The 15702-nt window shown below is 34.3% G+C and overlaps 1 protein-coding gene and 1 pseudogene across 1 annotated transcript; both read left to right on the top strand.

Moving 5' to 3' along the window:
* The first annotated feature begins 302 nt into the window (after positions 1 to 302).
* On the top strand, positions 303 to 6510 carry LOC120169058 (annotated as a pseudogene).
* Positions 6511 to 9282: 2772 nt separating this feature from the next.
* LOC120169027 (bet1-like protein At1g29060) lies at positions 9283 to 11503 on the top strand. Its single transcript, XM_039177262.1, has 4 exons — positions 9283 to 9445; positions 9576 to 9699; positions 10248 to 10304; positions 11105 to 11503. Exons 1-4 carry the CDS (start codon positions 9378 to 9380, stop codon positions 11264 to 11266), a joined length of 411 nt encoding a protein of 136 aa, XP_039033193.1. The 5' UTR covers positions 9283 to 9377; the 3' UTR covers positions 11267 to 11503.
* Positions 11504 to 15702: the final 4199 nt, after the last annotated feature.

Here is a 15702-nt window from a genome sequence, read left to right as displayed (position 1 = left end):
TTGTGATTAGAGTTGAAAGGCGCAAAACAAAAGGAAGAACATGACAATGAACACCGGGATTGTTTACGCAATTCGGTGTCACAACTACATCTGCAGGGGCCTTACCTAGAAAAAAATACATCACTATTGAACTAACAGTACAAGATACATTTAGTATTAATTCTCCCCAAGCAACCTTTCCTACTAGACATTGTATAAACACTCTTTACAAGGAACCTGCTCTCGCTGCTGCTTTGGATGTACAATCTGGAAATGCCGACGCAAATATAGTCTCAGCAGAACCATCCATTGACTCATCCGGAATGACATTAAGTGGGATGAAGCTCAAAGAGGGTCCCAACGGGTGTACCAAATGCTGCAAACGTGTCTGTTTGACGGGGTTTAACTGCAAGTGTGGAAGCCTCTTTTGTGTAGCTCATCGTTTACTCTGATAAACACAATGCCCTTTAGATTACCGGGCTGCTTCTCGGGATGCTATTGCAAGAGACAAACTCACAAACCTATAGTCCGGGCTGAAAAGCTCGATAAGATCTGAGAGACCTGGATCAAGATAAGTGTGAAGGTTTACGTAAGTCGGTTGCTTATCACGTAAGTTATCCACTCGATTGATATTACATGTCGGAGTCCATCATAGGGAGGTACGTGATTGGCAGTGTAAGTCTATATTTCCCCAGTTTGTAAGTCTGTTTATTTGTGCGGGTTTGATGGAACATTCATACGATCACCTTGTAATGCTTCCTTGTGGTATGCATTTCTTTCTAAATTAAGATGCCTACGAGTGTGCTGCCTCAGCCTCGGCACCAGCGCCAGGCTCTGAGTCCGGAGCTGCTGCCACCTTGCCTGTGCTTGGATCCCTTGTTGGAGCCTCAATTGTTTCTTTTCTTTCTCACGTCTTGAAGTAAACTGATTAATGCATGAAAATGAACGAGCGGATGTTGAAGGAGAGAATGGAGCTTTAACTTATATATAAATTTTTTAAATGTCACTTGGTGTCCAATTGTTGAAGAATTTATGTTTATGATATTAAATTTATGAGTTTTGAACAATTCCTTCAATTAAGTTAACAAAATAAAATCATAAAATATATATCCAATAATTATGAAATTTGTATATAAATTAAATGATATAATATATAATCAGAGTGATAGATAATATATTCAATAATTATATAATTTTAATAACATAGAGTTAATTGCATCACATGTCCTCAAAGTATGACATTCATTTTAAATTGGTATCTAAACTTTTAAGTGTCCCAATTTCATCCCTAAACTATGATTAATATTCTAAAATAATACTCAAACTTTTGAAAATTTTAATTTCATCCCCAAATTATGACCTTCATTCTAAATTGGTCCCTAAATTTTTGAACATTCCAATTTCATCTAAAGTTATACGTATATACTAATCACATCATTTGTTAATAAAATCTTTAGGTTAAGTTATATTATTATATGTTTGAAAGAAAATAAAATTAAGGTTAAATTATGGTTGAAACTAATTATATATTTAGATGGATTTGGGGTTGAAATTGGAACATTCAAAAGTTTGGGGACCAATTTAGTAAGATGGTCATAGTTTATGGATGAAATTAAAATGTTTAAAAATTTAAGGACTAATTTAGAATGAGAGTCATAATTTGAAGATAAAATTGAAATATTCAATAATTTAAAGAAATATTTAAAATGAGAGTTATAGTTTAGGGACATATACAAATAACTCTAAAAAAAATTATTTTATTGATGATGTTTACCTTAAAATTTTATTTGTACGAATTATTTTTACTTTAAAAGTATTAGACTTCATTTGTTGCTTTTGGTTTTAATTGCTCCCTTGATCTAAGAATCTCAACATCTCAATCCACAATCCACAATCCACCGGGTGATTCTGCTGTGTGGCGCCTAAAAAACGCCTAAAAATGACGTGACCTGTTAAACAAGTGACCAGTTAAAATTTAGACCGATTATGTTATATCATTTAATCGAAAATATTATCAAGTACAATAATATATTAGGTAGCACTTATATTGACCTATTTTCTAACTAAACAGTATATTTAAACCGGTAACATTGCAAATTTACCTATTACATTATAATTATCGGTTTTGATGTTTTTGGGATTGATACAATTTTAAATGTATCGACATTTTATGCGTGTACCTCGTTGTGCTTTCATTTTGGGAAAAAAATATCGACACATATTTAAATAGTGCCGATACATAATGTAAACCTATTTGCTAATTAATCAGTATATTTTTACCAGTTACATTATAAATTTACCTCTTACATAATAATTATCTATTTCGATGTTTTTTGAATTGATACTTTTCATAAATGCATCGACACTTATGCGTGCACCAGTTTGAGTTCTTCAATCATAAGTTTATTCTTTAAGAAACTAAAACTGACCTAACTTTATCCTATGGAGATGATAAGAGTATATCATAAGTTTGAATTGAGAGATGTTTGTTTCTGGGTTTTTGTTCTTTGAGAAACTGATAACATGGTGGGTTTCCCAATGTTATTCTTTTGTTACTGCAAAGTTTTTGTTATTTTCTTACTGGGTTTTATTTAAAATATCCAACTTTTTGTATTAAAAAATAAAAATTCTGAAATAAAAATGATCACACAAGCACACTTTTTTACTACCGGTTTTGTCATTTCGAGATCGATTTTGTTATATTTTTATTTGTTATATTGTTATGGATCGATACATTTTTATAAAGTATCGACACTTTATTGGCGCTATAACTTCTTTTCTTTTAAATTCAAAAAGTGTCGATACTTATAATAAAGTATCGACACTATCAACATATCCGGTAGCTCTTTACCGGTTTTGTCATTTCGAGATCGGTTTTGTCATATTTTTACATGTTATATTGTTATAGATAGATACATTTTTATAAAGTATCGACACTTTATTAGCTCTATAACTTCTTCTCTTTTAAATTCTAAAAGTGTCGATACTTATAATAAATTATCGACACTATCAACATATCTGGTAGCGCTTTACCTGTTTTGTCATTTATAGAACGATTGTCATTTTTTAACTATTTTATTGTTATGGATCGATACATTTTTATAAAGTATCGACACTATCAACATATCTGATAGCACTTTACCTGTTTTGTCATTTATAGACCGATTTTGTCATTTTTTTACTTGTTATATTGTTATAGATCGATAAATTTTTATAAAGTATCGATATTTTCAATATATCCGGTACACTTTACCTGTTTTGTCATTTATAGACCGGTTTTGTCATTTTTTTTACCTGTTATATTGTTATGGATCGATACATTTTTATAAAGTATCGACACTTTCAATATATCCGTAGCGCTTTACCTGTTTTGTCATTTATAGATCGGTTTTGTCATTTTTTTACTTGTTATATTGTTATGGATAGATACATTTTTATAAAGTATCGACACTTTAAATATATCCGGTAGCGCTTTACCTGTTTTGTCATTTTTTTACCTGTTATATTGTTATGGATCGATACATTTTTATAAAGTATCGATACTTTCAATATATCATGTAGCGCTTTACCTGTTTTGTCATTTATAGACCGGTTTTGTCTTTTTTTTACCTGTTATATTGTTATGGATCGATACATTTTTATAAAGTATCGATACTTTCAATATATCCGATAGCGCTTTACCTGTTTTGTCATTTATAGATCAGTTTTATCATTTTTTTACCTGTTATATTGTTATGGATAGATACATTTTTATAAAGTATCGACACTTTCAATATATCCGGTAACGCTTTACCTGTTTTGTCATTTATAGACCGATTTTGTTATTTTTTTACTTGTTATATTGTTATGGATCAATATATTTTTATAAAGTATGGACACAAACCGACAAGCTAAGTTTACCGATTGCCAAAATTTTTAATATTTCTTCATGATTTACACCTATTACATTATTATTACTCGATATTTACAATAACGCTAAATCAAATTTATTAAATATATTTTAATATATCCGATAACACCATATATTAATCAGCCCCTCCCTAGACAATCCCAATCCACCCCATGGCTGAAGATGGTTTTTTAAGGCCGTGCGTGCAATACTAACTCATCTGATACGACGTACCATGGCGGACCAAATGCCTGACGACGACGAAAGCCGGCTTTCTCCGCAGTCGGATCTTGATTTCACTTCCAACGAGGTGAGAAATTGCATCGCGACCGGGTCGATGTCCGCCATCCCGAGTTCCAGTCACCGTACCCGGATCAGGTTCTGGAGAACGTGTTGGAAAACGTCCTCCACTTCCTCCCGTCCACGCGGGACCGGAACGCCGCCTCATTGGTGTGCAAGTTGTGGTATCGAGTGGAGGCGCTCACCCGATCCGAGCTTTTCATAGGGAACTGCTACGCGGTTTGGCCGACTCGGGCCACCGCTAGGTTTCCCAGGGCGAGAGCTCTTCATCTGAAAGGGAGGCCCAGGTTCGCGGACTTCAATCTTATGCCTTCCGATTGGGGTGCCCGCTTCAGTCCTTGGCTGCTGCCTTTCGCCAAAGCCTGCCCTTGTCTGGAAAAAGTTCACCTGAAGCGTATGTTCGTGACGGACGATGATCTGGCTACGCTGGCCGAGTCATTTTCGGGGTTTAAGGAGCTCGTTCTCGTTTGCTGTGATGGGTTTGGAACTAATGGCCTCGCCATTTTTGTTAGCAAGTGAAGGTATTGCTCTTTTTTATCTTTCAAAAATTTTATTTTGATGATTACAATGCTATGTGTATATGATTAACTGACTTATTCGATCTGTTTGATGAGGTGAGAGTACTGATTTGTTGTTTATTTGCTATGGTACGAAGAAATACTATTCATTTCTACTGAGATTTTTGGTTGATCCGATGCTTGTGTTTTCTAGACTGAATGTTTTTAGATCCATTATGATTGCCCTTGATCTGGGTATTGGTTGGAGGATGTAAAAGTTTATGGACACTTGATTGATGTATTTCTATATTTGCAGACAGCTTAGGGTGCTTGATGTGATCGAATCCGAGGTTGCAGATGATGATACAGATTGGATATCCTGTTTCCCCGAGTGTGAATCGCATCTCGAGTCATTGATATTTGGTTGTGTAGAATCCCCGATAAATTTCGAGGCACTAGAAAAGCTGGTGGCTAGGTCTCCTTCACTTAAGAAGCTTAAGCCAAATCGACATGTTTCAATTGGACAGCTATATCGATTGATGGTTCAAGCTCTACAGGTCACACACCTTGGGACAGGGTCCTTTAGCCCATTAGAGGTTGCTTTGCAAGGCGATCAAGAACCAGATTATGTCTCCGCTTTTGCTGCCTGCAAATCTTTAGTTTGCCTCTCCGGGTTTAGGGAAACAGTTCCAGATTATCTTCCTGCAGTTTACCCTATTTGCGCAAACCTCACGTCTCTGAATTTCAGCTATGCCAACATAACTGCTGAACAGCTTAAGCCAGTTATAAGCAACTGCCACAATCTTCAGGTTTTTTGGGTATGCGATTCAATATTTTGTCCTGCACAAGCTCTGTGACGAAATAAGTGCTTTGATGCTTACCTTATCTTTCATTATGCAGGTCCTTGATTCAATTCGCGATGAGGGACTTCAAGCGGTGGCTGCAACATGTAAGGAATTACGTGAGCTTCGGGTTTTCCCGGTTGATGCTCGGGAGGATAGTGATGGCCTTGTTTCTGAAGTGGGCCTCCAAGCTATTTCTGAGGATTGTAGGAAATTGCAATCTGTTCTGTATTTCTGCCAGAGGATGACTAATGCAGCTGTTATAGCAATGTCCAAAAACTGTCCAGATCTTGTTATTTTTCGGCTGTGCATAATGGGACGTCACAGGCCTGATCATGTAACCGGGGAACCTATGGACCATGGTTTTGGAGCCATCGTTAAGAACTGTAAGAAGCTCACTCGCCTTGCTGTATCTGGTTTACTGACAGATAAAGCTTTTGATTACATCGGAAGATATGGAAAATCGGTACGCACATTGTCAGTGGCTTTTTCCGGAGACAGTGACACGGGACTTAAATATGTGCTCGAGGGCTGTCTGCAGTTGCAGAAGCTTGAAGTTAGAGATAGCCCATTCGGTGACGCTGCACTGCGTTCCGGTTTGCATCGGTACTATAACATGAGGTTCCTTTGGATGTCTTCATGTAGACTAACTCGTCAAGTTTGCCAGGAGATTGCTCGTGCCATGCCTGGCCTAGTGGTTGAAGTGATTAGGTCCACCGAGGAGGAAGAGATGGATGACCGTGTTGGAACACTATACATGTATCGATCTCTTGTAGGGCCAAGAAACGATGCACCAAAAATCGTGACCATCTTGTAGGCAAATGTGGTGAAGGTCAAAAGAAAGTGGGGTAGTCACCCTCAATGTTTTGAAAATCGGACTAGATCGATCGATTCAACCGGTTTAACCGAAAATCGTTACCTAGTCCGGTTTAATCTACACTGGTTGAACCGTTGCTAGTGAACCGGTCGAAACCGTTAAACCGTTCGAACCGGACCGACTGAAAACCGGAAAAAACTGTCAATTTTGTTTTTTTATTAAAAAAAATTAAACCAAACGACGTTGTTTGTTAAATGAGCCAAGTCGAACTCGAGTATTGCTCTCGAACTTGAAAACTTTAAAAGTAAGCTCAACTCGACACAAACTCAGGAGTTAAAAATTATCAAGTTCAACTCGAACTCGAAATATAATATTGAAATTTGAACTCGAAAAGTCTTGAACTCAAAAAGAATTTAAAAGCTCGATTGAAGTCTAAAATTTAAGTTTGATTGAAGTAAAAAAATAGTTCACTTAATGCTCACCAAAAGGCTCTATGATTTTGAATGTCAAATTACCTTTATTATTTATAGAAGTTAGTTGGGATGTTCTTCTATATTTCTTAGTCATGTGGGATTGTTTTGTTTTCATATTTTTACTCTTTAGATTTTTGGGATGTTCTTCTATGTTTCTTAACCATGTGGGATTGTTTTTAAAAAAAAAATTAAATCAAACAATATTATTTTATTATGATTTTTTTATCTTCAAATTTATTTTTTAATTATAGTTATATAATTATATTTATTATTTAATATATTTTACCTTAAATATTATGTTGTAGTTAATTTGAATCATTTTGTTTCACTTGATGTTATAACTTGTTTTGAATATGACTTGTGATATAAAAAAATATTTTTTATTAAATATTTTTGGTATTTTTATTTAACTTTTTAAATAATTATGATGTCGTTCGGTTCTTCCGACCGGTCGGACCGGTTGAACCAGTGAACCAATGGCATGATCGGTTCGTTAACCGGTTCGATTCTGAAAACCATGGTCAACCTTACCATGAAATTCGCCTTTTACAAAAAGTAGTGTCAGATATCATCTCAAGTTAAGCTGGTCAAAAGAAGATTGAAAATAGCTAACCGGTTCGATTCTGAAAACCATGGTCAGACCCTTATTTTTAGGCTTAATTAGAAAATAGCTGCTCAAATTGTATAATTTTTCTTATAAAGGTGCTCAAACTTTTTTTAATTACAAATATTATCATTTTAGGTACTTTGACAGTAATGATCATTAAAAAATTCATTAAATAATAAATGTCACATTCTAATAATTTTAAATTACCAGAACGCGACATGTTTTACTTAACGTGTTTTTTAACAGATATGGATGGATCCGAAAAAAGTTTGGGCACCTATTTAGAAAATCGTTATAGTTTGGCCACTTATTTTCTAATTAATCCTTATTTTTATTTTATTTTTTTCATGGCATTACCCTCTTCAACTTAACAACCATCCATGAAATAAATCTCCAAGCTTGCACAACAGATCAATTTGAATGAAAATAAAGGCTTCCTAACTCTTTCCTTTACCCGTTCTTCTAAAGATACCAAAATAAAATATCCTACGATGCAGACTTTGTAATGGAGAAATAAGAAAATTGGAAACCAAGACGCTCCTATTCTAGGGCAACGTGTACGACTTCGAACAAAGGATACTCCTTTGACAAACACTCCAGTGACTAGGCGAGAACGTCAGCCATGCTATTCGCTTCTCGGGGGATGAGACAGAACTCGATCGTCCAGCTTTTGTGCAACACCTCTCGAATCCTTCGAAGGATGGTCGGTTCATGGTCCTAGTTCTGGCCGGTAACCAAACAAATGGCTTCCGCGTTGTTTATTTCCACCATGAGATGGCTAGCTCCATGTTTCCAAGCCACATGAAACCCGTCCAGCAAGCCCCAGAACTCGACGTGAAACACCGAGCAGTTTCCAATATGACGACTATAACCCGCAATCCAGTTTGCTTCAGGGTCACGGATAATGCCACCACTAGCTGCTCCCATGGTTCTTGGATTGACAGCACCATCGGTATTCAAGTTGAGCACACCAGAGAGAGGAGGCCTTCAGACTTGGCTGCTCTTCTGCCCAACTAGTTGATGGGTATGGTTCGTCACTCTTGCAGCGATGGAGATGGCCCAGGTGCGAGCATTCTGAATAATCGCCTCTGACGACCAGCTCTCTCCATTAAAAATTAGAGTGCATCGTTGTTTCCAGATTCACCAAGCCATTATACCTATGTTCCCACCTGTAAGGAAAACCATCAGAACCTGCATTTATGTATTTAATATTAATATAATATTTTAATAGTATATTAATAATATATTATATATTTATTTAATATTAATATAATATTTAATATTTTTTAAATGTTTTATATTAATAATTAGTAAAAAATTCAAAATATATTAATCTTATTTTAGTAAGTTAATAATATTCATTATTCTAATAAAATATATTAATCTTAATATTATTTATAAAATTGTAAAAAATATTTTAATAATAATAATATCAATGGAAATAATATTTAATAATCATTATAATGTTTAAAAATATTATTATTGAATTTTTAATAATGAGTAATATTATTTTATATATTTAATATTAATATAATATTAAAAATATTATAATATTTAAACATATTGAATAATATACAATTTTTAGTTTAATAAATAACAAATATAATAAATAATTTTTTAAAATATTTTAATCTTAATATTTTATGAATATAAATAATATTTTAATAATGATATTTATATAATAATTTTTATTAAAATATACTTTTTAAATAATAATATTTATTTTTTATAATAAATAATGAGTAGTGTTATTTATTATGTTTGGTATTCATCCCATTTTGGCCTAAATATAAAATCTACGTAAAATCGAAGTCGAAAAACAATTCTATCTAAAATCCTAAAAGAATATATAACCGCACGATTATAATCTTTCAAACCAGCGAGCTCTCGTGTTAATTTTACGCTTTTTCCCCTTTACTCAGCTCCCTTGTTGTTTAAAGGCCCTTTTTGCTTATTTCGGCTCGTTCGTTTCGATGGCGTTTACTTCGAACCGAACCGGTGGCGATTCCTTCTACGGTGGTGCGACTCCTTACCGATCTAGGTCTAATTTTATTTGTTGAATTTCTTTTGATCCAATTATTTTTTAATTAGAAGCGAGTTTAGAATTTATTTAGGGTTTTTTTCCTTATTTTGTCTGAGCCGATTTTAATTTGTTGTTAATGTTGAAATAGGGAGGGTTTAAGCACGAGACCGGTGGCTAGTTCCGATGAAATACAATTGCGGATTGATCCGATGCATGGCGATTTGGACGATGAGATCTTCGGTCTCCGTAGCCAAGTTAAACAATTGAGAAACGTAAGACCTTTTCGTTTATTGATTGATTTTCTAATTTCGTATTCTATGATTCATTTGATATTTCTTTCTATATTGGATGAAGTGGATGAAGTGCATAAAGGATTTTGATATGATTTTTACCTTCCTCAGTTTGGCTTTAAGCTAAAATCTGAGTGTAATTATTCCTTTGGATATCTTTCTGTTCTCCGTAGGTGTCGTGATTCGTGATAATATTATCATTGTTTATTTGGTCCATTTCCTTTCATATTGAAAATCAAATTTAAGCCAATGTTTATAAATATCAAACGTCACTTTGAATTGAGATAAACAATGCTCATAAGAATATATCATCTAATGACATTTAATACTATTTCTCTTTTTCTGTTGGAGTTGTGTATGTAATTCTATTTCTTTTTTTGTAAGGACTTGTTATTTGACACTTAAAGTGAACTTTGGCTTCGTTTTTTTTTACCTCTCTTTTATTATTCTCTAGAGGGAGGGTTATTTTCCTCTATATTCGTTCTATACCTTTAACTAGCTAAATTCTGTTAATCTTAAATATTGTGCAGGTTGCTCAAGAAATAGGATCAGAAGCCAAATTTCAGAAGGACTTTTTAGATCAGCTGGTATTATTACAGCTACATTTACCCGTTCTTCACATTTGCTTTTTTTGTATGGTTTCTTGCATGCTGTGAATAATTGCTATAATGTATTGTTCCTTGAAAATGAGGAATGACCACCTTAGTTTATCACACATTTTGTGTTTTTACTATAATATTTCTACATTCTTGTATAGCAAAGTGAAATCAAGGTGGAATAAAATTTTGAACTCTTTGAAACATGGAAGTCTTGGAAAATAACCTGAAAAAAGCGGGAAATAATTATTAACTGGCTATCTGCCCTAGACATAGTATTTATCATATGATTTCTCTATTGTGTAAAAGATATAGGATATTCATCTGTTTTTTATTCCTTCAGTTCATATGTTGTATTATTCAAGTAACTTTTTATTGGTTGAACATAACGCACTCTTTTCTTTTATTCATCCGGTTGTTATTTGCCTCCGTCTCTTTGAATCTTAGGGTAGACATGGAGGCAGGATCCTGTTAGCCATCTAGTTGGTATTGCTAAGCTGTAATGCAAAAGAAAACTGAATGCAAAGGATAAGCAGGAAGCTTTTCTTGATGATCAACCCTTTCTTGATTTGAACTGTTATCTAATGTGATCCCTTTCTATTATGCCTACTTTATTAAGTACATGTATACATGCAAAATCAATTCTATCAGTTCATGGTCTTAAATGGCGATTTTCTGTTGAGGATTACATGAATTGCTCGGTGCTTTGCCTGCCATTTATATTTGGGAGGAAAAAGATGCTTAATATTTTTTTTGCTGCTTCCTGAATGTGTGATCTCACTTTATGACAGCAAATGACAATGATTAAAGCTCAAGCAGGGGTAAAGAACAACATTAGGAAACTGAACAAGAGTATAATCAAGCACGGCTCTAACCATATTGTTCATGTGGTTCTTTTTGCACTATTTTGCTTTTTTGTTGTCTATATATGGTCCAAGTTGTCAAGAAGATGAAGCTTGTGTGACTGTTGAATGCGTGTCGAATGACGATGAGGGATAGTGCCAAAATTTCGATGTTGCTAACGGTTTCTGTAAAGGTCGTTCGTGTATCACTTTCTCGGTGATTTCTCAGCTGTAATTGACAAGAACACCAATGTTTCTAGGTTTCTTCTGTTAATCTGTGGTAAGAACATTAGTTATATTTTAAGGCATGATTTGTATGATCCACGCAGCTATTTTCAACAACACTCGGATGGAAGTGTTATTATATGAAGAGCATACTCTCCTAGGTATGCCTTCTGTTCTTATGGTGTGGGATGAGTCTAAGATACAATCGAGTAATACAAGGTTAAGAAAATATAGAAATCGATTGTAATTGAAAAACATATCAAGAATGTAACTTTTTAGAATAAATTGGATCGCATTCAGGTTGAAACAAAAAATATTACATTATCCATAACATATCATGTAAATTTTATAAGTATTCTGGTTGCAACCTAAAAAGAAAGTTACCATTAAGATTCTCAAATGTAATCACAATTATTACCAAGTTTTCCCTTTATAAAAAACCTGAGACAAACATGAATATTCTTTCTCAAAAAGCTTTGCAACTCTTTCCTATAAGTTAAATCCATAGAAATATCTCGTTCATCAACCCAAATTCTAAACTCTCTAAATATCATCCTAACAGCGTAACAATCCCTGTAAGTTCTTCTAATCCCTCGTAAACTTGTAAAATAAACAACAATTCGATCTTCAGCTCCAGATAGTCTTATCGATGCCCTTGAAATCGAAGGTAAACTTTGTCGGCTTTAATGACGGGAATGGTATTGGCTATCGCATCATGATTGGTTCCCTTGAAATCGAAGGAGCACTCGTGTTTTTCCGGGTACCAATGCTCGCCGCAAAATGTACTCCTCAGCGGCACTTGAACCCAGTCAACCCCACATTCTTTTCGCAGATGAAGCACCTGTTCGGCAACTTCGACTCTGGTTTTCATCTTTGGTGAGGACAACGGTCGGTTGTTTCTAAATTGCAACCGATGAGGAACTCTCGTGAAATAGCTCCTCGAGGGGCTTAATCGCTTCATTAACGACCTCATCTTTCATTTTGGGAATTTGTTTGCTCTCTTCGTTCATTTTCAAGATTAAGAGAGACTAGGGGGAAATTAGGGATTTTTGGGTAAAGGTGTGATTTACATGTAATAGGTAAAACCACTGGCAGAAATTAATGATTCTATTAGTTTTAACGGTCCATAATATAAAATAATGTAATTAAATAATTTTAAAAGTTAAATTAATACGAAAATACGATAACATGAAAACGATAAATTTGATTTATTACAAGTCAACAGTGACCCTTAAGCCTAATATTTATAAATAATAATGAAGTTTGTAATGTACATGCAGTTCTATTAATAAAACTAAATTAGAAATAGAATATTTAAAAAGAAAAAGGATATTGCCAAGTCATAGTGGGACCACATTGTAAAGTCTGATCTTAAAGGAAATTTTACCTAAATAATACCCTAACAACGAAACATTATCTGTCAGATATCATTTCTCTGAATATTATCGATTTAGCACTCTTTCTGACAAATTGCAGATCATGAGGCGCGTCTTTGCAGAGTTTTATCCGAACTGGTGTAACGATAGAAAATCACAAATCATGAAGCGTGTCTTCATGGGGTTCTGTCTGAGTTAGCGTCACATAGCAAAGGCGTAAATTATGAAGCGCGCCTTCACTGGAAAATCTGACACGTGCAGGGAAGACGCAGATCATGAGACACTCGTTCCTTTATTCACTTTGAATTATTGCACACTTTATTATTACTTGAGTCTTAACTCTCTCGGTTATTCACATATTCCCTTCCCCTATAAATACCCCGAATGCAAACATTAAACCACACTAAAATTACTTTCACATTATTCCTTCTATCAAGGTAAGTAGATTTTGTTATAGTTTTTAGAAGGTAAAATTATTTTTTTATTATATTATATTTAATTTATATTTAATTTTATCAAATTTTATTATACTAATTATTTTGTATTATTTTTTGTGGTTGTAAAATGGAAGGCAGAGCAATATCTCGAGACATTTTGTTGATACAGTAACAATATTAAACTATGTTATTTAAATTATTGTGATTTTTTTAGCATTATTTTATATTTTAATTCATATATTATTTATTTAATTAGGTGTATTTCAGCTATTATTTTTTGCAGATATATATGACTTTTAATCTTTCAAACTCTCAAAATGAATCGTATTTCAACTATTGTTTACTATGATAGAGAAATTCGGGAAGATGAAACCAGCGTTGTTTTCACATCAAATCATTCACTCAGAATATCCTTCAAGAGAAACTTCACTCTTAAGGATTTGATCACTAAAATTTCAACGAAGATTCATGTTGGAAGTACTAGAAGATTGTCCTCACTTCAGTACAGATTTCCAACTGCACTATTTTCGTTAACTTATACAGCGTTCAGACTCTCTAACGATGACAATGTTGCTATAATGGTTGATGCTCAGAATCAAAATTCAGACGTTGATACAAAAATGTATGCCACATTTGTTGAAGTGTCTGCGATTCGTGGTATGTTATTATGCTCCCACAATGGGCTGCCTCAACAAGTTGATCAAGTTGACAGCCCAACTCAAGTAATATGTAATGATTTTAACTTATTAATGGGAAATCAATATCATGGTACCATTCCATTAAGTTCAATGGGGAGACATTCATCAGCAACTTGTTACGATCTCCAACGAGGTGGCTCCACGAATAATCCGTATGGCATCATCGCTTCCAGTTCAAGGGGAAGACATTCATCTGCCAATTTCTTTGACCTGAATATGGAGATGCCCTTGACACAACAATCTATTCAGTACCCATTTGACATGATGCCTACAAGTTCTACAGGGAGGCATTTAATTGCGAGCTTCTTCGACCTCAATATAGAGATGCATGCGACACAACACTCAGTTTAAAACCCGTACGACATGATGCCTTCAAGTTTAAGGGGAAGACATTCAACCACCAACTTGTTCGACCTAAATATATGCATCACAGAGGAACCCTCATCTCCACCAGAAGAACCTCTTTGTGAGTCAGGTGCAGATTGTGCTGAGGGACTATTCGTTGAGCTAGAATCACCGCAGTTTGTGTTATTTCATTTTCGTTTACTTTTAATTAATGTGTTACTCAAGTGATCGGCTACTCAAGTGAAAATTAAATAAAAACATTACAAACTAAATAATAAAAACAATTAAAACAATTAAATACAAATATTAAATACAAACGTTACAATTCAAACAATTAAATAATAAAAACATTAAGAAACAAAATAAATAAAAAGTTCATAATTAAATAATATAAATATTAAGAAACAAAATAAATAAAAAGCCCATAATTAAATAAAAACATTAAGAAAAAAATAAATAAAAGTCCATAATTAAATAAAAACATTAAGAAACAAAATAAATAAAAACAAGTCTATTGATGTATGCATCTTGAATGTGTTCCACAGGGCGATAGCTGTCTATTTCGATGATGATTGCTTCGTATAAGTTGATCTTCCTCCTCACTCTCATCATCATCAGCAGCAACAACAACAATATTAGTAGATACATTTTGTTGATGAGGGACGAATGAAAATGTAGCACCTCCATAGAATAAGGACCCTGGAGGTGTATGACTAATCATCCTACCGCTCATAGAAAACTGTGAAAACTGCAAAAACATCGACATCGATGAATGTGAAAACTGAGCCAGAGGTGTTTGTTTCTTTGGTGGAGCATCACCTGCAAAATAAGTAGCATATGAAGACCACACTGAATCTATAAACATGGGAGTTTATCTACCAGGAGGTGTCATAAAACCATACGATGGTGGCATCTGAAATGATGCGGTGGCATAAAAAATAGTTATTGTGGCATCTGAAATAGTTGCGGTGACATCTGAAACAGCTACGAAATATAAACTAGTGACTGTTGTGATGGTTTCGGTGCTGTAGCTGAGGACGAACCGGAAGCGCTTACTCTCCGTCCACGAGTCGGGGGATGATGTTGTTTTGACAGTGGACTTTTTTCTCGACACCGATGAATGCTCATGCCTCGTGCTTCCTTGGAAAGTAGGAACAACTTCTCATTTATGTTGAACCACTGATAATAATCATCTGAAATCAAATAATGATCCACACAAATAGGCTCCTTACAGGGAATACGTCCACATCGATCCTCCCATATCATTACTAACTCGTTGTGCTTCATCAGTCAGTTAACTTCTTTTTTGCCCCGTCTATCGATATTATGCATGTTATCGAGATTCATATGTGCTTCAAAAATAGATTTAATGAAACCAAATTGGTGAAGCATACGATCAATAGGATGTCACTCGACAATAACATAACATATCAGAGGGACCACCGTCATCCATACATCTAATGGGT

This window comes from Hibiscus syriacus, unplaced genomic scaffold, assembly GCF_006381635.1.
Source record: "Hibiscus syriacus cultivar Baekdansim isolate YM2019G1 unplaced genomic scaffold, ASM638163v2 tig00111745_pilon, whole genome shotgun sequence".
Lineage (NCBI taxonomy): Eukaryota > Viridiplantae > Streptophyta > Magnoliopsida > Malvales > Malvaceae > Hibiscus > Hibiscus syriacus.
This window is presented reverse-complemented; position numbering and strand designations above follow the sequence as displayed.